General features: G+C 51.7%; 1 protein-coding gene across 1 annotated transcript in view; it reads right to left on the reverse strand.

Moving 5' to 3' along the window:
• Window positions 1–19,615, reverse strand: part of DDAH2 (DDAH family member 2, ADMA-independent) — a 107,809-nt gene extending 88,194 nt beyond the window's left edge. The window contains exons 1-2 of the mRNA XM_078646043.1: window positions 19,412–19,615; window positions 17,188–18,084 (exon numbers count right to left, since the gene is read on the reverse strand). Of these exons, the coding sequence (XP_078502169.1) occupies window positions 17,188–17,523 (336 nt within the window). The 5' untranslated portion in view covers window positions 17,524–18,084; window positions 19,412–19,615. The remainder of the gene's footprint in view (window positions 1–17,187; window positions 18,085–19,411) is intronic.
• Window positions 19,616–26,685: the final 7,070 nt, after the last annotated feature.

The raw sequence follows: 26,685 nt of genomic DNA on the forward strand, positions 1-26,685 counted from the left end.
ACTGGATACGAACTAACCTTGCTTGCCCCCCATATCACCCTGAAAAGATGCACCACACTGAACCCAGCAACTCTGTTACCCTTGCCAGAGAACGACCCCAATGTGCACCCCGTACATGACTGCGTGACTCTTACGGACGAACAGACCAGGAGTAGGGTCGATCTCAGAGACACAGCTTTCCCTGACCCCGACGGGGAGTTGTGGGTGGACGGTTCTTGCATCAAACTCTCCGATGGTACCACTTCCGCTGCCTATGCAGTCACCACGGCTCGAACTGTAGTAGAAACAGCCCGCATCACCCAGCGATCTGCCCAGGCAGCGGAACTGATTGCTTTGACGAGAGCCTGCATCCTGGCAACAGGAACCACGGCGAACATTTACACCGACAGCCAGTATGCCTTCGGGGTGGTTCACCATTTTGGGCTCCTCTGGAGGGAGAGAGGATACTTGACCTCACACGGCACACCCATTCTGCACGGGGATTTAGTCTCCGCCTTAATCGAAGCTGTCCTCCTCCCCAACAAACTTGCCGTTATCAAATGCCAGGCACACAAGAAGGTGACAGACATTATTGGACAGGGAAATGCACTAGCCGACATCACCGCCCGAACGACAGCTGAAAATAGAACGACAACACGTATGTACGTGACCAGGTCACAAGCAGAAAACTGGACTGACGCCAAGGACACAATTAGAGACATACAAACGGCTAGCACACAACACGAATTGACTGAATGGGCACGGGTGGGATTGAAAGACGATGAAGGCTGCTGGCGGACAAAAGACACGAACAGATGGTTGCTACCTGATTCATACTTGATTTCCATATTAACCATGGCACACTCCCCAGCCCACATAGGATCAGCCCCCATGATCGAACTTGTCTCCAGGGTTTGGCACAATGACAAGATCCCAGATTCCGCCAAACGCCTGGTCCAACAATGCTTAATATGCCTGCAACACAACCCCGGGAAGGGAACTGTAGTACCCCGGGGGGGATTTGGGGTCCCAAACCACCCATTTGAAGTCCTGCAGATGGACTACATCCAGCTAGACAGATGCCAAGGCCTGAAATATGTACTTGTCGTGGTGTGCGCATTTAGCAAATGGGTGGAAGCATATCCAACCCGTGACAACACCGCTATGGCCACTGCAAAGGTCCTGTTAAAGGAGTTTTTCCCCCGTTATGGCCTCTGTCGTGTTTTATGGAGTGATAATGGCCCCCACTTCGTAGCCAACGTTATCCAGCTCATCCTAAATGGGCTGGGTATCAAACAGAAATTCCACGCAGTCTTCCACCCTCAATCTGCTGGGCTTGTCGAACGACACAACGCCACACTAAAGCTTAAACTGGCCAAAATAGTGGCTACGACGGGCCTGAAATGGCCAGACGCCCTCCCATTGGCATTGCTATCGATGCGCTCTACCCCCACCCGACATCACTTAACCCCTTATGAAGTTGTCTTCGGTCGACCCATGAGCGTCTGGTCTGCCCCGAAACCAACGTCCATTCATGACGTTCCGGATGTCCTAATGTCTGATTATCTGTACAAATTGACTGAAACTTTGTCTGTCCTTCATCAGCAGGTGCGGCAGGCCATCCCCGATGCTTCCAGGGGTCCGGGTCACGCCATCCAGCCGGGGGACTTCGTGCTGATCCGAAACTTTCAGCGATCAAAGAGTTTGGAACCCCGGTGGACGGGCCCCTGGCAAGTGCTGATCACCACTCGGACCGCACTTCGAGTGGAGGGGAAGAAACACTGGCTGCACGCTCATCACTGCAAAAAGGTCTCTCCAGCCCTGGCCACGACAGACACCGTCAGCACCCAAGAAGAGCTCCTGAACCGGGACCGACCATCGTTGAACTGCTACCCTGATACAGAGACACTTGAACTTTCAAAACATCCTGACCCCACTGTGCCATCTCGAGAAGGGTATTTCCTGCGTCGAAAGGAGGGAGCTTCGGCTAAGTAGGCCACGGACTAGGTTAAAGAATCTCAGAACGGTGACCCAAACTACCAAGGGTTACCTGGAGAGAAGCTAAAACTGAGTCTGTGGTCCTGCCCACTACCGAGCACCTTGAAGACGAAGATGATGGAAGCGCCAGATAAGAAGATGATGGAAGCGCCAAACAAGAAGCCGACTGAGACAACAGGAAATACCCACTACAGAAATCCGAGAACAGACAGACTCCATAGCTCAAAGACAATTGCACTCTTCATCGTAATCCTCCTCTGTTTTCTCCTCATGACTACGCTCTGGATTATGGAAGAACACGCACCTGCTCACGAAACATTCCTAACCACTGCTCAGCCTACCACCATGAAGGAACATTATCTAATTTCGCTCTCTCCTCAACTAAGAGAGAGGCGAAAGGAGTTTTGGAACAACTCTTTCGTGCAGCTACTTCACCAGCACAATCTTGCCACCAACGCCACCAACTGCTGGATCTGTGGGTTGCTACCCCATGCCACTGGACATTCAATACCATTCATCCCTTCACCCTTCTCCGTCCACGGCTCCTGCCTTGCCTGGCTGATCCTCCTGCAAGAGAGCTATACGGGAAATGCCACTTCCAGCAGAGCTGCAGCACATTCTTCTCATGGGGCCGGGCGAAACAAGACAAAGACACACTTCTGCCCGCTGACCCCCAGCGACTCAATCCAAATGGACATTCCGGCCAAAGAACGAATCGAAATGCAGGTGTTCAACAATCCAACCAGACCCACCTTCTCCTATCTGCGGAAACGAACGGCTGCCACTCTGACTGTGGCCCTGACGGTCATCAACGTCACAGGCCACATGTGTGTAGAAGGACTTGGGACACAGCTGGTGGGTCACAGCGCTTGCCGCTTTACCAGAACTTTGGACTCCACGGATCCACCTTCCTTTGTGTCATCCCCAAACATGTATTTCATCTGTGGCACGAAGGCCTACACCTGGCTCCCCAAAGGCTGGGGGGGCACTTGCTACATCTCCTTCGTCCTTCCTCCAACTTATGTGGCCCCAGCGAATCACCACAGACAAAAACGAGCCAAAGACGTTGAGCAAGCCGACTCAACAGGGGCACAGTTCCTCGATGCTATGAAAGGACTCGTCCCCCTCTGGGGCCCGATGGCAAACAGCCGTGCCATCCGACATTTGACTCAGGCAGTCGAGACAACCATGAACATCACAGCGGGCATCTTTGCCAACAACACTGCCGAGCTCCAAGCGGTCCGTTTGGTGGCTCTTCAGAACCGCCTCGTTCTAGATGTGGTTCTGGCGGACCGTGGAGGAGCATGCCGCATTATTGGGGCCAGCTGTTGTACATACATACCGGACAACTCACCCTCAGTGTACAAAGCCATCGAACATCTTCACAGACTCTCTTCGGAAGTTCACCAAGAGCAAGAAGAATGGTCGCTTGGTGGTTGGTTCTGGGACACCGTCAAAAGCTGGGGCTGGAGACTGCTCACCATTATCCTGATTCCCGTAGTTGTAATATGTGGCCTATGCTTAGGAATTCAATGTTTGCCACCTATGTGTTCTTTATGTGCGAGTTGTATTTTTCCCAAAACTGTGGACATTGGAAGCGAACATATGAGGGCATTATATGATACCGAAGTTAGGAATTTGATGAAAATTGACATTGAGTAAGCAAGTTGGCTAGATATGTTGAAAAGGGAGGACTGTTAAAAGTTAGGCTGAAAACCGTCAACATTATCGGCGCCCTCTTGCTCTCCTTAAACCTTTTGTGCGCGTAAAACAGCCGCCATTTTGGACACCATGGCTTCCCTGCTCTCGCCGAGAGCCAGCGCGTCTCTCTCTCTCTCTCCTAACTTCGCTGGCAACCCCCCCCCCTGCTTGCACCTGCCTTGAGTCATAAACCCCTCTTCGGCGCTGCTCTGCCCCAGGCCCTCATCCTGTTCCCAGCGCGACACCTCCCTGCTTCCCCGTCATGACCCCCGGCCCTTTTGATGCAACCCCCTTTTCCCCGTGTGCCCGTTTGTCTTCCCCGTTCCCAGGCCGACACCTAGCTCTGCCGATACCAATCTCTCGCCCCTCCCCATACAATAGGAAGCTTCCCTCCTCAAAGGACCCCCGAGATGATCAAAGCCCCCCCCCCATCCCACGAGATCCGATCGAAACCCGCACACTCCGTGAATCGGCGGAATACCCAGCTGCGCGATGATCATCACCTGTTGTGAACGGGGCGGGGACTTCCACTGTAGCCTTGCATGGGAACGGGCTGGGAAGGGGGGATTCTGAGGATGTCTTTCCTTACATCAAAGTATCAACGAGAATGTGTGACATGTAATAAAGAGATAAACTTGTGTATAAGAGGCCAGGCCTCAGGGATGCAGTTAGAGCACCTCAGAACGATACCTTCTGTCCGTTTCGTTGTGTTCTCCTCCGGAGAGAATAAAAACCTTGTTTCCTGCCTTCCAGTCTCCAGCGCCTGCCTCTTCAATAGTTTAACTTCTTTGTGGGTTCAAGAGGCGACATCGCCGGGCAATAATTAAGGATCTTATATTCTGGTTGGTAGTGCCCCCCATGCTGGAATTTTCCCCACAAGGCATCTACCCTTTGCTATGTTTAATTAATTGTTATTACATTTGTATGCCTGTTCTGTTTAGACAGCAGTATGTTTTATGTTTTTTTTTTACTTCATTCCATGAGTGTATCTTCCACATGGTGTTTTGTGTGTGTGTGTTATTGTAATTGTGTAAGTGAATGGATGCAAAAATCAGTCAGCAGGTGACTGGATGGATGCTTGAGTGCATAGTGATAAAGTTGCATGTATGACGACGTATTGAGTGCTTATACTCATCAATGACTGAAGAGGCCCTTTCATTTAAAAGCCAGAGCTATTGGCATTGCCAATTCTAGTTTCTTTGTAGGTCTTATTAAGAAGAGACGTTAAGCGCAAACCTTAGCTGTACTGAAAGAAAGTACACCCATAGTATTTATTCAACTATTTGTAAGGGTGGGCAATGCCGTGTACTGATGCAGAACTAACGTTGATATTTTTCCTTTAGGCCTTTCGACCCAGTTGGACATGATAACCTATGTTTTCCTTGGGATAAGACCTTGTACCAATATTAGCTACTATGTGTGAGCGGGCAGAGAATTATCGCCTGGCATCGTTTGCCCAGGTGCTCTTTTGAACGAATTGCCACTTGGCACCCGTGTTTATCCGCCTGCTCTGCAGAAGGCACTGGTACCTTTCCCCCCTGCTCCGGGAGAGGACACCAGTGACTCAGCGCGTCCTCGTCTCCTGTGTTTCGGTGACGTGATTTAATTGAGTCTGAACTGAAGCTCTGCAACGTTTATCCTCCCTCCGCACATTCAGTGCTCTCAGGAAGTGCACTTCCCAGCAGGGTCATGCCGTTGTGTTTATTACAGAGCTCAGAGTACAGGATCTAAAAACTAGAGATGCAAGGAGATGTTTTTATTTTTCCTACACTGCTGTGCCCCTTTAAATTGCATGCTGAAACTATTTAGTGATGCTTATGTTGGAATGAAATGAGCTGAAGTCATCAATTCATATCGTGGGTAAGGGAGCTTTAACATCCATCTGTGCTCACCTTGGCACCAGCGTGGTGCTTAGGGCCCGCAGGCGGAGCTGCAGCTCACCTGTCTCTCTAACACGACAATTTCCTGACTTGTGACGCAAAAACACAGCTATTAATACGGGAACTACTCAGGCAGGCAAGCTTACAGTGAAAGTTGGTGAAAATGGGCGAAGCCACGGCAATGCTGAGTTAAGCAGAAAAATCACTTGCTTAACTTTGTGCTGTGGTGCGACTTCATGTGGTGCTGTATTGTCTGGCTCTACCTACTGCATAGCAGAATGTGAGTGTGCGACAAGGAGGGGTCACACTGGAACGGGCATGATTAATCATACCTCATACAATCAGTTAAGTCTCTTACTTGAGCCTCGATCTTCTGGTTCATCAAGCTAATATAGTTAGTGATGTTACGAAGCTGTCTAATAAAAGCAAAATAACGGAGACTGGCGCTTGTTCTTTATTTGTAGTCCGTGATCGCAACAACTTTTACACAGTATTTAACATGCTGTGATTGCTGCAGAGGTCGCAGGCGCTTCACGGTCCTTGAACGAACTGAGCAGACGGAAGGTAAGTGCCGTTTCACAAGTGCACTCATTCGGGGGCCAAGAAACGACGAGGTGCAGCATCCTGCCGAGTCCACAGCCAGAGAGCTCGTGCTCTCCTACACTCCTCGTCTTCCAGGAAGTTTTCGCGACAATGAAAAGTAAAGGTGCCCGATTCTGCCCCTCAGGACTTAACAGTCACAACACGCTTTTCGAAACGAGCCGGCAACAAAAGTGAAACTAGCGGAAGTCAGGCAGCCTTTGTTGGGACGTGGGCGGGGCCTGCAAAGCAACAGGAAGGAACTGCCGGGAGAACGTCCTGGAACCCTGCACGCAGAATGCTGGCTGCCGAGGGACACGCGGAAAGAGTCCGGTAAGTGGAGGGGGGGGTACGCGCGTGTGTCTGTGTGTGTTCGAGTGTCTGTGTGCGCGGGGGTCTGTTTAAGGGGGGTGCGTGTGTGTATGCAGTGTGTGTGTGTGCCTGTGTATGCGTGTGGCTGTGTATGTGCGCATGCGTGAGTGTGGCTGAGTGAGTGTGTTTGCGCACGGGAATATGAGGCACGAGAGGGGCACGGCGCCGTGCGCGCCCACGAGGTGAAATCTGCGCTCGTGCTTCTCTCGTGTCTACATTCCCAAATACGGGCAGCAATAGGTCTCGAGCCGACACTCTGTCTGCTCGACCTAAAAACAACAGTTAATCGGATGAAGGCGGGAAGCAGGTGCCCCCGTGAGGAACTCAATTTTAGAGGGGGAGGGGGCATCAGTACCCCGAGTTAGGGAGAAGAATGGCACCAGGGGACATGCATCTGGACCCCCAGTCCGGGAGGAGGGTGGCACTGGGAGGCATGCTCTCTCGGCGCAGCTGCACCAGGGGGCGCTGCGCAGGTGTTTACTGGTGACAGGTGTGAGGTCACATGAGTGAGCCGATGCGGCTGGGGGGCGTGGACACAAAATACGACATAATGCATAGGTTTTATGGAAGGGCACCAGAGCCGTCACCTGGGCCTACGTGGAGCGAGACACAGGAGAGACTGGCCTCTCCTGGCCTGTCCATCCACTGTCTCACTCCTCAGTCACACTCATTAGATCTTGGGTTTCTCCAGTGTTTCCCTCATTCTCTCCTCCATCATACGCGTTAGTTCTTCTGCCTCTCCTCCACACACATCCGTTCTTCTGTCCCTCCAGTGTATCCCTCCCTCTCTCCATCACACTTGTTAGTTCTTCTGTCCCTCCAGTGTATCCCTCCCTCTCTCCATCACACTTGTTAGTTCTTCTGTCCCTCCAGTGTATCCCTCCCTCTCTCCATCACACTTGTTAGTTCTTCTGTCCTTCCAGTGTATCCCTCCCTCTCTCCATCACACTTGTTAGTTCTTCTGTCTCTCCAGTGTCTCCCTCCCTCTCTCCTTCCTCACACGTTAGTTCTTCTGTCTCCCCGCCACCCTCACCATGATACACGTTGTCTCCCAGTCTCTCCCACTAATACTTGCCCTTTTAATGGGGGGCGGGGCACAGAAAGAGCACCCCCGCCGCCCCCTCCCCTCCCCCAGACCTCACTGCAGCCTCATCCCGGGCGCGCCCCTCCCCGCCCCGGCCATTAATTCCCCTCTCAGGAAGCGCTGACGGAGCTGCTGAGCTCAGAGGAAGGCCGGCCAGAAACAGAGCCAGCGAGGCCTGCCCGCCCTCCTCATCCTCAAAGGGGAGGAAGACCAGAGAGGGCGGGGCTGGGCTCTGGATAGGGGCCATCGCACAGGGCCCCGCGCCAGCAAGAGGCCCGCTTTCAAATGATTGTAATGTTTCATAATAGCGCATAGAAGCCCAGGGCGCCTCACAATAGCCTCTGGTGCACGAGCAGGAGCCTGCGCTGGGATTGGTTCTCATTCCCAAAGATTGTATCTGAGACGCACTAGCTTTTCTAAAAGCCATCCCCTAGCTATGTCTTATAAAACTGTGCGGAAGATCACCTGGTTTTCAGGTGAACGAGAGGTGTGCGGTATTTCTCGAAAAGGCGCCTTGCCAGGGACACTTCCAGGTCTGAAAGAGTTCAGTATTATAATATATATCATCACCAAAGTTTGGAGTGGTGCACTGCCCAGGTGGTCAGTTCAATAAATATGTTCACCTGATTGGGTTGTATAAAAATCAATCCTTTATTTTCAATGTCATCCGACAATACAAAGTTCCAGCCAACACGTTTCGTTCATTAAACAATGAACTTCTTCAGGGCGATCGTGGTTAATGGGACGGCGAGGAGAAAAGTTCGTCCTACAGCCCTGAACTGTGATGCGCGTGGGTGGGCCAGCTCTGTTGAGCCTGTGTTGTTTGTCACAAAAAAAGCATCAGTTCCACAATTGCCAATAGTCTCAATATTGAAACAGATGCGGCCTCCTTGATAAGGGCCAATGATCCGTGGTTCTGAAAACGCAGTACGCCTGGGTGCGTCCCGATCCGGTCAGACCGGAAGAAGATCATTGCTTAATGAACGAAACGCGTTGGCTGGAACTTTGTATTGTCGGATGACATTGAAAATAAAGGATTGATTTTGATACACCCGAAACAAGTGAACATATTTATTGAACTGACCGGTAAACATCCTTTACAACGCAACTTTTACCACGCAGTACTATTACAACGCAGGTTTTACAACAAAAACCATTACAACGCATTGCGCTGGGAGGCGCTCTAGGATAGGGAATAGATTTAATTTACTATCCAACACCTTCCCTAGTGTCCACGGACACTGGAGTTGGAATAGTAAATTAAACTATTCACTATCCAGCACCCCAAAGCGCTATGCGTTGTAATGGTATGCGTTGTAAAAACTGCGTTGTAACAGCATGCGTGGTAAAAGCATGCGTTGTAACGTCATACATCCGAACTGACCATATGGGTAGTGCACCACTTCAAACTTTGGTGTCGTTCTTTCTCTGCTTGGCAGTTGGCACCCAACAACGGCAGGTGCAGAAGTTGTATGTGCACACCAATTTGAACCATCTTTGGATTTACCACACAGGGAATATAGCAGGGAAGTGCGGCTATCCCGGTCTGTCGTTGTTCGCCTTGTTCCATTCTTATAATATATATCCTGACGGTTAGTGAGCCCAGAGCCCAGTCATGTACCTTGGAGAGTTCCAGAAAGGTATCGCTAGGCGCCACTTTCCTCTGCTTCTAAGCACACAGTATTCCCTGGAGATGTTCTGTTGCCAGAGAGACATCATTAGCGGCGATTAAGCCTCGAGGGCTGCATGTTGCTGACAGGTTAATTGATGCACCTGTCTCAAGCGGGCGCCATTTAGTGACGTCAAGTGAGAGGTGTGATATAGTCATGTTTATTTACGGGATTTAAAGACTCGACGTAAAGGACACCCTTTAAAGGGGTCTGGTGCCATCTTCGCAGGCCCCTGAAGAGGGCACTGCAAGCGTAACCCAGGCCCCTGCAGCCCTTGGGGTACAGGGGGGCCTTGCTCTCCAGGTGACCCCCTCCAGTCCAAGATCTAGGAATAACAGGCATGGGAGACCGAAGGGGCCCCTCGTCACATTGTGTGTGTGGGGGTGGGTGGGTGTTACACCACTGGAGTACTGCCACACTCGAGGTAGGAAGCTACTAGAGTTGTTGCTCTGTAGTTTTAGGCCTGCAGATTGCATTAGTTTGCATTGTTTACGTACTTTTCTCAGAAAACAAGGGATTTGCCAGATTACTGATGATTTTCAAAATAAAGTTTCTTGGCCAACTTATTATTAGCAATAAAATGAATAACTTGAACCATGTGTCATTTTATTATTCCAGTCAAGTTATGACATCACTTCCCTCCTGTGATGGTGGTTGAGTTGTGACGTCACGACACCGCGTGCCAAAGCCATCAGAGTGGGCAGCAGCTTCCGGAGCAGACACCCAGCTGTCACTCACACCATGCAAGGCCCGCCCTTCTGCTCAACGTTCTACCCTGAAAAAGTAATCATTCATCCGTGAAGCTCACATGAACGACATGGATCTTGCGACGGAAATTTGTGGTTGCAAAGTTATGATCTAAAACAACAAAAACCGCGGCCATCTTGCGGATAGAAGTGGTTAAGGATGCGAAAGAGTCTGAAAACCCCACGCTCTGTGCATCACTTTTCCGGGGTGAACTCGAGAAATGGGTCTAGCCTAGAGCCCTGCTAAGTGTAGATGATTTTTGCCAGCTTCGCGGGCTCGGTTTTACATCTGGGCTTCTTCCTCGGACGGTGGCAGATGTGCGAGGGTGAAGGTCGCGATGCACTTGAAGCCCCGCCCCCTCCCCCCCGCAGGCTATCGCACACCCAGCTCTGACAGGGTCTTGCACTGACCCGCTTAAAAGAATGGATTTATACTTTAAATACCTCAATCCGCAGATTGGCGCTCTCCTCACAGCGCACGCTTATTACACGTCATCAGCAGCTGTGACCGTGTTTATCAACAAACAGGGTCTGTGCCGAGGTCTCCGCGTGTGAGCTGTGCGTGTGTATTTTAGTAAATCTATCGCCCTCAAGTCTCTTTTCAGACTTTCAGCATCACCCAGAGTCAACGGAACAGATTGTATTGGCTTTGTGTGGATGAAAGGCAGAGTCACCCCACTGCCTGTTCAAAAGCGTTACCCTTTCGAAGTTTTCAGCAGCAAGTGCAATATTTACTGGGTCACCTTATTGGTTTCACGCCAGTGCTTCACCCGGCCTGCCTCACACGTAAACATGACTTACAAAACGGCATCTCTCAGCACACATTGTACCGCAGCCAAGAAAACCACAGCTGTGTCCGCAGTTTGTTAAAACACTATCTACAAAACCACATCTGTGTCCACGCTGGGTCATGCCACTATCTAGAAACCACATCTGTGTCCACGCTGGGTCATACCACTATCTAGAAACCACATCTATGTCCACGCTGGGTCATACCACTATCTAGAAACCACATCGGTGTCCACTGTGTCATATCACTATCAAAAGACCACATCTGTGTCGCAGTGTGTCATACCACTATCTAGAAACCACATCTGTGTCCACGCTGGGTCATACCACTATCTAGAAACCACATCCATGTCCACGCTGGGTCATACCACTATCTAGAAACCACATCCATGTCCACGCTGGGTCATACCACTATCTAAAAACCACATCTGTCTCCAGTGTGTCATACCACTATCTAAAAACCACATCTGTGTCCACAGTGTGTCATACCATTATCTAGAAACCACATCTGTGTCGCAGTGTGTCATACCACTATCTAGAAACCACATCCATGTCCACGCTGGGTCATACCACTATCTAGAAACCACATCCATGTCCACGCTGGGTCATACCACTATCTAAAAACCACATCTGTGTCCACAGTGTGTCATACCACTATCTAGAAACCACATCTGTGTTCACAGTGTGTCATACCACTATCTAAAAACCACATCTGTGTCCACAGTGGGTCATACCATTATCTAGAAACCACATCTGTGTCCACAGTGTGTCATACCACTATCTAAAGACCACATCTGTGTCCACAGTGTGTCATACCACTATCTAGAAACCACATCTGTGTTCACAGTGTGTCATACCACTATCTAGAAACCACATCTATGTCCACGCTGGGTCATACCACTATCTAGAAACCACATCTGTGTCCACAGTGTGTCATACCACTATCTAAAAACCACATCTGTGTCCACAGTGTGTCATACCACTATCTAGAAACCACATCTGTGTCCACAGTGTGTCATACCACTATCTAGAAACCACATATGTGTCCACAGTGTGTCATACCACTATCTAGAAACCACATCTGTGTCCACAGTGTGTCATACCACTATCTAGAAACCACATCTGTGTCCACAGTGTGTCATACCACTATCTAAAAACCACATCTGTGTTCACAGTGTGTCATACCACTATCTAGAAACCACATCTGTGTTCACAGTGTGTCATACCACTATCTAGAAACCACATCTGTGTTCACAGTGTGTCATACCACTATCTAGAAACCACTTGTCTCTACAGTGTCATACCACTATCTAAAAACCACATCTATGTCCACGCTGGGTCATACCACTATCTACAAAACCATATCAGTGTCCACAGTGTGTTATGTCATTGTCTACAAAACCACACATGTCCAAAGTTTGTTAAACCACTATGTAGAAAACAACATCTGTGTCCTAAGTTTATCATTGTCTACAAAACCACACGTGTCCAACGTTTGTTATACCACTATCTAGAAAACCACATCTGTGTCCAAAGTTTGTTATACTACTATCTAGAAACCCACATTTCTGTCTGGCCACACTTTGTTGCTCTACAAAACCACGTCCCTGTCCATGGTTAGTTAAACTACTGCCTACAAAACCACACCTCTAGCCACAGTTTTTTTCCAGAGCCTACAAAACCATGTCTCTGTGTTTGTTTTACCACCACCTACAAAAACACATCCATCCACAGACCAGTGGCGTCTCCCTAGTTATCAAACACCCTCTCCACCCGGGGGTGACGCCACGAACAGTGAACCAGGCACGCCCATAGTGAGCCGACCACCCCCCACACACGCCTGCCCACGGAGTGGGCCCCTCCCCCATCAATGTCACATCACTACCCATGGGCAGCTATCCCTACGACAACAGCTGGCCGTCAGAGAGGCCAAACTCCCCCCCCCCTCCCCCCACACACACACACACCACTGCCACTGGGGAAGGGACAGGCCGGACGAGCGCATACCTGCCAACTTGAAGAACAATCTCGCCGTGTGAGGAGGGAGGCGTGGCCTTGAAGGGAGAGGGGCCTCGTGCCATTAGTACCTAGGAGGCCCTTTTGTAGAAGCTTGCCGAGGCAGGTGCCGATGTCCTGGGGGTGTTTTCCCGCCCCTGAATGGTGGTCGGCAGTTCAAAGCCTCGGAAACGGAGCTGGAAACCCACTATTTACAGTGATTTCAGCTCGTTTTCCATGCCACCGTGTGATATCGGCTCCTCGCCGGGTGACCGTGTGATGGGAGCCGAAATCGTGTGTCGCTCTGTGGCACCGTGCGAGTTGGCAAGTATGCCAGGGGTTAGGCCGATACAGGAGTGATTCAGACCCGGCCACTACCTCAGAAGCCCTGACCTTCCCTGAAAGGCCCGGATTCCCAAAGCACTTAACAACATTATCTAAGGACCAATCACAGTCTGACTTCTTCGGTAACTAGAATCCCCAAAGGTGCCCAGGGTCACAAGTTGCGGCCGAGCGTCCGTCCCAGAGTGGAAATCTCTCTCCATATTAAACGACTCTTTAGGACCCCCAATTAGCCTCAAAACACGCACCTGACTGGCACTGTACTCAGACTCCTCCTACCCATAATCACCCCCCCCGCATGATCTCTGCCCCCACATCCATGCTGGATAAATAGTAGCCCCCACCACCAAGAATATAGAGAGAGACTGATTCAAGCACACCAGCGGGGACCGGTGGCATCCACCCCAGTATGCCCAGGACTTTCACTGACCCCCACCTTGGGGGTGCAGGGCGAGTCCACCCACGATATGTGCATTCATATTTAGGTAGTTGTCATGGATGAGGAGGGGCAGCTCTAACTGGCGCCCCCACTGTGTTATAGAGGAGCAACATGAGCCTGTGCACCCTCCAACATACAGCTGCCTGGGCACCTCCCCACCCACAGCTCAGCCAGTGCACCATCCAACACACAGCTCAGCCAGGGCACCATCCAACACACAGCTCAGCCAGTGCACCATCCAACACACAGCTCAGCCAGGGCACCATCCAACACACAGCTCAGCCAGGGCACCATCCAACACACAGCTCAGCCAGGGCACCATCCAACACACAGCTCAGCCAGGGCACCACCCCACACACAGCTCAGACAAGGCACCATCCAACACACAGCTCAGCCAGGGCACCATCCAACACACAGCTCAGCCAGGGCACATCCCCACACAAAGCTCAGACAAGGCACCATCCAACACACAGCTCAGCCAGTGCACCTCCCCACACACCTCAGCCAGGGCACCTCCCCACCCACAGCTCAGCCAGTGCACCATCCAACACACAGCTCAGCCAGGGCACTATCCAACAAACAGCTCAGCCAGGGCACCATCCAACACACAGCTCAGCCAGGGCACCACCCCACACAAAGCTCAGACAAGGCACCATCCAACACACAGCTCAGCCAGTGCACCTCCCCACACACAGTTCAGCCAGGGCACCTCCCCACACACAGTTCAGCCAGGGCACCTCCCCACACACAGTTCAGCCAGGGCACCTCCCCACACACAGCTCAGCCAGTGCACCATCCAACACACAGCTCAGCCAGGGCACTATCCAACACACAGCTCAGCCAGGGCACCATCCAACACACAGCTCAGCCAGGGCACCATCCAACACACAGCTCAGCCAGGGCACCATCCAACACACAGCTCAGACAAGGCACCATCCAACACACAGCTCAGCCAGGGCACCATCCAACACACAGCTCAGCCAGGGCACCATCCAACACACAGCTCAGCCAGGGTACCTCCCCACACAAAGCTCAGACAAGGCACCATCCAACACACAGCTCGGCCAGTGCACCTCCCCTAGGGCACCTCCCCACCCACAGCTCAGCCAGTGCACCATCCAACACACAGCTCAGCCAGGGCACCATCCAACACACAGCTCAGCCAGGGCACCATCCAACACACAGCTCAGCCAGGGCACCATCCAACACACAGCTCAGCCAGGGCACCATCCAACACACAGCTCAGCCAGGGCACCATCCAACACACAGCTCAGCCAGTGCACCTCCCCACACACAGTTCAGCCGGGGCACCTCCCCAAACACAGCTCAGCCAGTGCACCTCCCCACACACAGCTCAGCCAGTGCACGCAGACTCGCACAGATCACCTCTGACCTGTAGCTCCACTAATATTCATTTTCTGGGACTCATACGCAGCTCTGCCATTGCACTTCCATCCGGACCAACAGCACCGCCCTTTTACCAAATTCCTGGATATTAATAGGAGTTGCGGCATATTTGGGATTTTCTCTTCCCATATTCACAGTCAGATCCGTCTGTTTCATGGGTGGACTCCAGTAGGGCCCCAAAGGCCAATCCCACCCTCACATATGACGTCTCCAGTGTCGTACGGGGGATCTCGCGTGACTTGCAGGAGATTTCAGGGAGTATCGCGTGTTTGGACCAGCAGCAAACCAACGGATGAATGTTTTATTGTATCTGTATAACCATGCAGCCTTGAAACCCCCCTGGCCTGAGCGTCATTAGGGCCCGAGCACGTGCTGTCTGTACCCCACACAGTACTGAAACAAGAGAGGACAGGGGCAGTACTTGCTTTTCCATAAAGAAACTGTATCAATAGATCTGTGCTTCAGATTATATATATATTTAAAAAATACATAACCCAGGTAAATGTATTTTCTGTACTGACATTTCCTGACTTCCAAAGGCTCCGGGGACTTACCCATCTCAGGGAAACACCAGGACACAACTCACCTGACTGTAGCCTAACCCTGGGCGGTGAACCCTGCTCCGTTCGCCGAGTTATACGTAACCCTGGGCGAAGCACTACACTACGCTCGCAGAGTTTGCGAAGTTTTCGCAACTTCGCACTACGCGAGCGGCACGTAGCACAGTGCGAACATGCGTAGTGCAGCGTAGCGTAGTGCAGCGGTCATTTTTTGCTTGTTCGCGGTACTGAACGTCATGTTCGCGACCGCGAGCAAGCAAAATGACATCCCAGCGAGATTCTCAACGCGAGGAGGTCAGGTTTCTCATTGTGAGTGGTTGCGCATGCTCGCGACCGCTCTCAATGAGAAACTACCTGTTCGCGTTGAGAAAGCTGCCGCTCGAGTAATAATCTACTCGAGCAGCAGAAAACTACAGCTCGCACTGTGCAAGATGCCGTTTTCAATGCTTGCACAGTGCCGGATGCTTGTTCGCACTGTGCAATCATTGAAAACGCATCTTGCACAGTGCGAACATGCTACTACGCAGCTCGCGTAGTGCTACGTGAAGTTCGCGAAGTGCACTTCGCGTAGCTTCGCGTAGCGCTACTTCGCGAACTACGCCCACCCTTAGTTATACGCACTCAGCAGAGCACACAGAGTTCCCCAAAACTCCGCTCTGCAGAGCGTAGTTTTTTCCTCGCTCACCCTCCTCAACGTATAGATGGCGAATCGAAAAAGCAAGCTCCTGGCGAGATTTCTCAACGTGGGTGGCCGGATTTCTCAAAGCGAGTGGTTGCGGCAGGTTGCGACCACTCGATAGAGAAACCTTCCGTTTGCGTTGAGAAAGCTGCATCTCGAGTCGAAAATCAACTCAAGCAGCCGAAAGGAAGCTGCGCATAGTACTGTTCAACATGATTTTACAGTGCAGGAAAAAAACCTGGCGCTCAAAATCACCGCAAACGGCATGACCCTAACGCACTCCGCTGCTTGCGGAACTCCGTGTAGCGCAGCAGGGTTTTTTGTCACTTCGCGGAGTTCCGCTTAAACTCCGCCCTGGCTTACTGTAGCCTCGTCTGAGGGGTGTAAGTTCCTCGGGTCCCCTCGCTTTCCTCAAATCCCCCGATATTCCAGTAGTGGGACCCCGAGCATCTCTGCTAGTGAATCTCAAACATTGCCCATGGAACCTCTGCTACCCTGGTACTGAGACCAAGACTCAGCTCACCCGGTGCACCTCAGTTCGGACCTGCAGCCCCCTCCGCTACTCCAGCACGGAGACCAAGACTCAGCTCAGCCGATGCACCTCAGTCTGGACCTGCAGCCCTCTCCGGTACTCCAGCAGTGAACCACAAACATCTCCTCTAATGAATCACAGTCCTGGCCAGTGGCCCTCCCATTCCAGTACTGGGACCCACAAACAGATCAGCCAATGTACCTCAATCCTGGAACAAACACAGGGATCAGCCAATGTAACCCACTTCATACCTGCTGCACTCCTGCTTGTCCAGGATAGGGCCCCATGCAGCAACCATTCAAGACACCTCCATAATGAGGAGGGGGGGTGTCAGCTGTGGTTGTACTGAGGCAGGTCAAACGGAGGTAGAAACAGGTGGAGGGGCCCTAACCATGCTCCAGTCTCAAGCCCTCACACTCACCAAACATTACTCACCTCCTTTCTGCGGGAAGGGGCCCAGGGCCGAGTGATGAGCGCCGTGTCTCCTTGCACCACCGCCAGGTCCTCCACCAGCACGGCCTCTGGTAACTCCTCGTCAGCAGCGATCTCGATCACCTGCAGGCCCAGTTTCTGCCTCAGGATGCCCGTGTAGACACCATATTGCCGGTGGGCCTTAGCCAGGTCCACAGGCTCCTGCCTTTCCCGCCGACGTGTTGGCGATGAGGGTGGAGACCCCGGTTCACCCTCTGGCACAGTCTCCTGACCCAGCGACTCCGGTATCGCCCGCACAACGGCGTGAGTGTATTTGCCAAAGGAGGAGAGACAGGCCATTGTCAAAGGATAATGAAACTGGACACACTAACACCAAGTGGACTAAATGATGACAAGAAAATCTCCAACTCAAGTGACCCGTTTACAAGAACAGCTCTTGGCATCCAAAGCGAAAAAAGACCCAATAACTTTTGTTATATATTCCAGCAAGGCCTAACTAAAGTCAAAGGTGTATCATCGTGGCCGACAGCAGTAATTCCTGGTGGATCAAATGCCGACAAAGACACACACGCCCACTGCAGAAAAATCCTCTGGTCATAAAAAGTGGTTGAAAAATGGAATCTTCTTTTAACGGTGGAAGCAGGTGAATCACAAAAAAGTTATTTTTCCATCCAAAAGGTGGTTAATACCCCCAATGCACTATCGCCAGCTGGATTGAATATTGGCTCTCAAATTGCTGTATCAAATCCAATCTACAAAACACTGCTCACATTCGATTACAAAAAAAAACTCTTGATGTACAAATGCAACGAGTCAGGACGCGAATGAGAACTGGTTCTTCGGCAGTCAGTGCACAAAACCCGTCTCACCCCGGGGCTGACTGACTTGTGTTCTCAAGACCTACAAAAAGAGAAATAAATGTGAGTTCATCGACTGCTTTTTCGGGGTCGACAGAAGTCACCACTTTCCTTGCCTCTAATGTTCCCCAAAAGCCTCTCCTCCTGAAAGGCTGGGTTTAAGGACTTTTTGTTGCCTTTAGCTTGTGTTTTTTTTCTCGGTGGGAGCAGGGAGCGCCCCGCAGCCAGGAGATGGAGGCCAAACAAGTGTATGGGTGGAGAGGGGAGGACGCGCGCGCATGTGTCGGGTGTGTTAATGCTAGAAAAATGCAACAGCTGGTCCCTTTATAATACATCACAGACGGGGGAGGCGGGAGGAATAGGAGAGAGGAAAAAAGAAACGGAGGAAGAAAGAAAGAAACGGAGGAAGAAAGAAAGAAACGGAGGAAGAAAGGAACGGAGGAAGACAGAACCAGAGGAAGAAAGACAGAACCGGAGGAAGAAAGACAGAACCGGAGGAAGAAAGACAGAACCGGAGGAAGAAAGACAGAACCGGAGGAAGAAAGACAGAACCGGAGGAAGAAAGACAGAACCAGAGGAAGAAAGACAGAACCAGAGGAAGAAAGACAGAACCAGAGGAAGAAAGACAGAACCAGAGGAAGAAAGACAGAACCAGAGGAAGAAAGGAAGTCCGGGGTTTGAAGAGACAAGTTCAAGACTTGGTCAAAGTGAAAACGAAAAACAAGTGAAAAATGGAAAGGCGAAAGCCGTACAAGCGACGCTACTTAGAGGGCGGAGGGGTTAAAAGGCCAATAAAGATGGTAACGGGCGAGAGGGAAATCGTGGTGGAGGAGGAGAAAGGAGGACACGGGGGTCTAACGTGTGGGGAGGGGGGGGCAGACAAGGAGGAGGTGTAAGAGGACTGCGAGCGGGGCGGTGGCCCAGGGCGAGATGTAAATATGCGAGGGCAGACATTCGTGGCTGGGGCATGCGTGAGGAGAGCCCCGAGAGGTCCAAGAATACACATAGCAGATTGCAAGGTACCTCACGCGCCGCGAATCTCGTACTGGTAAGCGCATAGACGCGAACCGCTGCTCAATGCGCGCTACACAAAAGTAAAACAAGGGCAAATGGAAGGATAGTTTTGGTTTTTACTCACAAACGGTGCATGCTGGGAATTGTAGTCCTACTCGTGTGGGTGTGCAACTACAAATAAGAAAATAGAGCGATGGGTCTGTCCTAACACCTAAATCCACAGGAAATAACAGCGTGGGCTGAATAAGACTAAAGGAGAGGGGGGGGGGGATAGAGCCCCGGGATACCAGGGGGGGGATGCCGCCCTCATCCCCGCTCATCTGAAGCGAGACACCGACATGAAGGAAGCCACAGACCTGGAGCAGGGGCAGCGCTGAGTCCGGCCTCACGCAGACCTCAGACCCCAGGGTCACTTGGGGGGCCCGGCTCTCCTCTCCCTCATCCGGCGGCCTGGGGATGGGGGTTCAATGCTTCTGACTGTGTGCAGCTCCGCTCACGCCCCCCGCTCCCTCCCAGGCTTGAGTCTCTTCTTCTAAGGCCCGCCCACCGCGGCTACCTCCTAGGACCTGCCAAGCCCACCCCCCCTTCAGAGCCCGCCCCCCCCTCCGCTCCCTTCTGAGGCCCCGCCTACCAGGGATCGCTCCCACAACCCTCGGAGCCAGACAGCCCCTCCCGGACCTGCCCCTTGCAATTCTGCCACCTCCCACCCGAGTCACTGCTCTTTCTTTTCCTCTGCCATCTGCCAGTCTTAACCCCGCCCCCCCCCCCAGCCGGGCTCACCCCCCTCTCCACAGTCACACCCACCTTTCTACGCTCCAGAGCCCGGTCTGCCCTTCCAGGGCCCTGCCTCCGCCCCCCATAAATGCCAGGGAAAGTAGCCTCCCAAGGCCCTTTCTCCGACCCATCCATCTTTCCACAGGATACCCACCCACGTATCCTTCCACAGGATACCCACCCATGCATCCTTCCAGGGATACCCACCCACGTGTCCTTCCACAGGATACCCACCCATGCATCCTTCCACAGGATACCCACCCATGCATCCTTCCAGGATACCCACCCACGTATCCTTCCACAGGATACCCACCCATACATCCTTCCAGGATACCCACCCACGTATCCTTCCACAGGATACCCACCCATGCATCCTTCCAGGATACCCACCCACGTATCCTTCCACAGGATACCCACCCATGCATCCTTCCAGGATACCCACCCACGTATCCTTCCACAGGATACCCACCCATGCGCCTTTCCAAAGGATACCCACCCATGCATCCTTCCAGGATACCCACCCATGTGTCCTTCCAAAGGATACCCACCCATGCATCCTTCCAGGATACCCACCCATGTGTCCTTCCACAGGATACCCACCCATGTATCCTTCCACAGGATACCCACCCATGCATCCTTCCAGGATACCCACCCACGTATCCTTCCAGGATACCCACCCATGTGTCCTTCCACAGGATACTCACCCATGTATCCTTCCACAGGATACCCACCCATGCATCCTTCCAGGATACCCACCCACGTATCCTTCCACAGGATACCCACCCAAGTATCCTTCCACAGGATACCCACCCATGCGTCCTTCCACAGGGTACCCACCCATGCTTCCTTCTTCAAGATTCCTACCCATGTGTCCTTCCACAGGATACCCACCCATGCGTCCTTCCAGGGTACCCACCCATGCGTCCTACCAGGATACCCACCCATATATCCTTCCACAGGATACCCACCCATGTATCCTTCCACAGGATACCCACCCATGCGCCTTTCCAAAGGATACCCACCCATGCATCCTTCCAAAGGATACCCACCCATGCATCCTTCCAGGATACCCACCCATGTGTCCTTCCACAGGATACCCACCCATGCGCCTTTCCAAAGGATACCCACCCATGCATCCTTCCAGGATACCCACCCATGTGTCCTTCCAAAGGATACCCACCCATGCATCCTTCCAGGATACCCACCCATGTGTCCTTCCACAGGATACCCACCCATGTGTCCTTACACAGGATACTCACCCATGTATCCTTCCACAGGATACCCACCCATGTGTCCTTCCACAGGATACCCACCCATGTGTCCTTCCACAGGATACCCACCCATGCGTCCTTCCAGGGTACCCACCCATGCGTCCTACCAGGATACCCACCCATATATCCTTCCACAGGATGCCCACCCATGCTTCCTTCTTCAAGATACCCACCCATGCATCCTTCCACAGGATACCCACCCATGCGTCCTTTGTCACGATAAACACCCATGCGTCCTTCCTCAAGATACCCACCCATCTGTCCCTTCAGGATACCCACCCATGCATCCTTCCACAGGATACCCACCCATGTGTCCTTACACAGGATACTCACCCATGTATCCTTCCACAGGATACCCACCCATGTGTCCTTCCACAGGATACCCACCCATGTGTCCTTCCACAGGATACCCACCCATGCGTCCTTCCAGGGTACCCACCCATGCGTCCTACCAGGATACCCACCCATATATCCTTCCACAGGATGCCCACCCATGCTTCCTTCTTCAAGATACCCACCCATGCATCCTTCCACAGGATACCCACCCATGCGTCCTTTGTCACGATAAACACCCATGCGTCCTTCCTCAAGATACCCACCCATCTGTCCCTTCAGGATACCCACCCATGCATCCTTCCACAGGATACCCACCCATGTGTCCTTACACAGGATACTCACCCATGTATCCTTCCACAGGATACCCACCCATGTGTCCTTCCACAGGATACCCACCCATGTGTCCTTCCACAGGATACCCACCCATGCGTCCTTCCAGGGTACCCACCCATGCGTCCTACCAGGATACCCACCCATATATCCTTCCACAGGATGCCCACCCATGCTTCCTTCTTCAAGATACCCACCCATGCATCCTTCCACAGGATACCCACCCATGCGTCCTTTGTCACGATAAACACCCATGCGTCCTTCCTCAAGATACCCACCCATCTGTCCCTTCAGGATACCCACCCATGCATCCTTCCACAGGATACCCACCCATGCATCCTTCCACAGGATACCCACCCCTGTATCCTTCCACATCTTCCCACCCCAAGGTGGGCTAAACCTCCAGTGTCCTTCCCAGTGACCACCCATGACCCTCCCTCAGACCCACCTATTCACCCAGAGATCCTTCTTCCAATATAATCTGCCCCCACCCTCTATGCACCCACCCAGGCAACTATTCAAGTCCCTTTCCAACTCTTCTATCAAAGCAGTACTCTCCCTCCCACCCTATCCTTACAGAGCCCTGCCCCCTACCCATCGCCAAACCCACCTACTCCCACTACGCCTGCCCCAGTTCTGCCCTTTTCCCACCCAGTCCATGTCAGACCCCTACCAGCTCTCTGCCAATCGCCTAGCTCTGCTCCCTCCCCCATCCTTGCCTCTTCCAGCCCCCGCCGGCTCCTGCTCCCAGCTCCTCCCACACCGGGCAGTACCCTTCTCCTGAACACTGCCCTGGCAGGGCCAGAGGGCAGTACTGGCACAATGAGGCCCCGTGACACAAAATGCTATACCAGGAGCAGGTCTGTACTGTGCTCTCCCGCTGCCAGGGTGAAGCTTGGGATGTATGCAAATGTGTATGCAAATTCATGCAAGACAGAGCTGTTCGGGGTTTCATTATTCGTGGCCAGGTCTCGCCGGGGATGCAGTAGCTCCCTCTACCGGCGGAAGTCCAGTACCACCAGACCACTCCGTATAAAGACCGGTGTATATAGGCTTAGAATAGGTTTAAAACTATTTGCAATAATTAATGTCTGCGTTGCAGTGTGATGGATGTTTCGGGATCCTCTGGGGTTTTAAAGGGATTTGAGGGTGAGTCACTGATGGAGAAACAGACATGTGGAGGTAGGCTTGGGCACACTGGGTGGAGGTTTAATTGTCCCAGTGCCAATAGTTATTGATTATGAGACATCAGTTACAATCTGATCACTCCAGTTGCTCCTAACAAGTCCTGGGTAGGGCACATCACCAGGGGGCATATTAAGGGGTTGGAGAAGAGAGGAGGAAAGGGAGAAACAGACAGTAGAAAGAGTCTGGTGGCTTAGTGGACTAAAGCGCCCACTGCAGGGGCCTGTGTTTGACCTCATGGTGGCAAGTTCAAATCCTGGCAGGTCCACTCAGCCTTTCATCCTTCTGAGGTTGATAAAATGAGTTCCATTGAGTTGGCAACAATAAACACCCGTTGTTCAGCACTTTTTATAAATGCACATTGTGTTATAAATACGCATTGTGTTGTGATAAAGGAGCATCACAGGTACTCTCAGGGGAGCCTGCATCTGTGCTCAGACTTTCTGCAGCACCTCGTTCTTCTGCGCAGCTACCTGTTGGCTGCACTGTGATTAGAGAGGGTCTCTTCAGCTGTGGAGGCTACCAGACCTGGTCCTGGGGGACCTAGGGCCGGCAGGGGTTATTGGCCCCCAACCCTGCTGGCTTATGTCGTTGGGCACCGGTGTCCCAGGACTGGCCTATTGTGGCTCTGCACATGGGTCCCAGTACACCTCTTGCCGCAGTTGACTCAGGGTAGCGAGGGCGAGCAGTCACAGGCTTCTCAGGGACGTAGTGCGGGAGAAGAGACTCAGATCTCAACATCCAACAACAGAAACAATAATAGTCCAGCCAAGAGCCGGCCTTTTAGAGAAAATATAAATAATTCAATCTTGAGAAAGAGCAACTACAGACAAGAAATGTTGGTCAATATGAGGTCGAGTAGTGTGGCTCTACCGGGGTTACCTGCTCACTAATCAGGAGACTAGATTAAAGCTTAGACCCAAAGATACGAATGGACAGGTACACCGGTGTCCGCGACCTCTAGCCTGTATTTCCTTTACTAGACGGTTCTCTTTAAGTGGGGTAGTCCTTACAGCACAGCTCCAGTAAGGCTCCCAGTCAATGATCAGTTCAGGCAGTGGTTCTGATTGAGATGTTATGTGCTTGTTGGGTCTTTGTTATTGTGATTGTATTTATATAGCGCTTACCAGCCGGGAAACGGCTTTTACAACGAAGCCGTTTCCCCGAAATCTTTAACCACGCATGCAGTACAACGCATGCGTGGTTACAACTAATGCCTTTACCACGCATGCCTTTACTACGATGTTTGTAGTAAAGGCATATGTGGTAAAAGTTAAAAAAAGGGGGGGGGGGGATTGGGGGGGTCTCCCCCCCAAATAAAACAACTCACCTTAAGTCATGTCGGCATCAGAGTCGATTAAGAGAAATCGGTAAAAAAAATGCCGTTTTCTCTTCACGACGTATGACGTCACCACGCAAATAGTCGGTGAAAGGTTTATGCGTGCTAAACGAATTCCGTTGTAACGCATGCGTGGTAAAGGCATGCGTTGCAACGGAATTCGTTGTATCATCATATATTCTTACCAGCCCTGATTTGGCATTGAAGCGATTTTCCTCGAGTAGCACGCTACTATGGAACCCAAAAAGGATCAGCGGTGAATCACTATAGGGAAATATAAATTAATTTGACCGGTAGACATGTGAGTCTGTTAGTTGGATTGAAAAGGAGAATGGAGGGATAGAAGAGGGAAGAGTCTAGAATGTAGGGCACAGAGACGAGGGGATGCGCTCATTGGTGCAGCGACTCAGCCAGGCAGCCTGCCGCCATCGCTTCGTGTAGGCTTCAGTGCACAAGCAGTGGTTCTGGGGAAGTCCGCTCCGATTGGACATCTCTGAAGGTTGGCTCACCATCTGCTGGTGTGCGGCTTCCAGAGTGCAGAAGATAGAGTCAGCACACGCCTATTGTGTTCCTCTGTTGGTGGTCACTGGAGCGGGCATGCGGAGGGGTCAATAAGCTGGTTCTGCTCACGCTGCTTGAAATTACAAACACTCCAGGAGGTGGGGAGGCCTTCGGGAAGATTCAGATCATCTCAAGTTATTCTCCCACAGCAATATGCTCTTTGGGTCGCCCTTCTTCTGAGTTCGGCAGCTGGGTTTCTCCTTCCCAGTGCTTAATTTGAGCCGGTGGGTGCAGGTGGTGCCCACAAGCACTTAGTTATTTATTTATTTTAAACTCTTTTTATTAAATAAAACAAGGACAATACAAAAAAGGAAACAAATAATAAAAATACCAGGTGATCTCGTACAGTCTTCAACACATAGGTCATTGTGGCCAGGTACAGAATCTCAAGCAATAATATACGATACTAGGATCATGGGGATTCCTGCTCTTCTACTCCCAAACTTGGCAGCGGTGGTCCACAAATCTCTCCCTGGTGAGTATTCCATGCTCCCCACACTTTCCCCCACTTCTTCGGGCATCCTCTGGCTACAAACACTGACTTCTCCCTGAACATGCACCAGTCAAGGTCTTCGGCCCACTTAGTGACTCGGGCGGTTGACTGGCACCCCAGAGCTGAGCGATATTCCGCTTGGCCACCATATATGCCAGAGTGACCCACTGCTTCTGCTACACATTCAGATCCGTAGGCTCCCGGACACTTTCGGGCTTCCGGTAATAACTCCGCCCCAAAACATCTCTTAGTACTTCGTGAATCTTTGTCCAGAAAGTCTGTATCGCCACACAGTGCCATAAAATGTGAATTAGGGTGCAGGATTCTCCACACTCCCTCCTACACTCACCACTCCCTCCTCGTCCCATTCGTGCCAGTCGAGGCGCGGTGATATATGACCTGTGCAGTATCTTCAGTTGTACTAGCTGGAGCCTCATCTGAATCGCCACAACCTTTGGAGAGGAAACTGCCTCCACCCAGTCTTCATCATCCAATTCCAACCCATCCATACTCAACTGGCTCTGATTCGCCCCAGTGGGGTCTCCATGTTGTTGACCAGCTTCCTATATATCAAAGAGATAGTCTTCTCGGGAATATGCCCGTCTAGCACCCGATCTTCAAGAGGCGACGACTCTGGAAGTATCGTGTCTTTAGGCAAATGCGCGTCAAGAGCGTGCCTCACCTGCAAATATCGGAAATGCTCATTATTATGTAGACTATATATTTTTTGAAGAGACTCGAATGTATGCACCGCGCCTTTCCCCCAAACATCCTTTATACGAGTGATCCCAATAGTGTACCATTTATCGAACCCCTTAGTTTTCCAAAGGCTACCCAATTTCTCTGAGTTCAACAGGGGAGTGGCCAATGTGAGCCTACCTTCCCACCCTAGATATCTATTAGCAACATGCCACACCTGCACCGCATGTGCGGTCAGGCCTGTTAACGCAAACTTCCCCGGCTTGGCATATAGAGCTCTATCTATCATCCCTACCGGTGCCTGACCTCGGTCCATGGCATATCCTGGGTCACCAGGGGGTCTGTAAACAATGTGGTTCACAGCTGCCAATTGTGAAGCCCAGTAATATTTCTTTAAGTCTGGGAGACCGACCCCGCCATCGTACCATGGGAGAGTTAATTTGACAAACGCAATTCGGGGTTTACTGTCCCACAGGAGCTGCCTCTGGAGAGCCTCTATCCCCCTGAAATAGGAGGCCGGTACAAAGTCCATCGAGTTCTGCAAGGCATACAAGAACCGGGGTAAGGCCATCATTTTGAAAAGAGCGGCTCTTCCGAGCATGGACAGCGGAAGAGCTTTCCAGCGCTCCACATCTTTCCTGC

This window comes from Lissotriton helveticus, chromosome 5_1 (assembly GCF_964261635.1).
Source record: "Lissotriton helveticus chromosome 5_1, aLisHel1.1, whole genome shotgun sequence".
In the NCBI taxonomy this organism is placed as follows: Eukaryota; Metazoa; Chordata; class Amphibia; order Caudata; family Salamandridae; genus Lissotriton; species Lissotriton helveticus.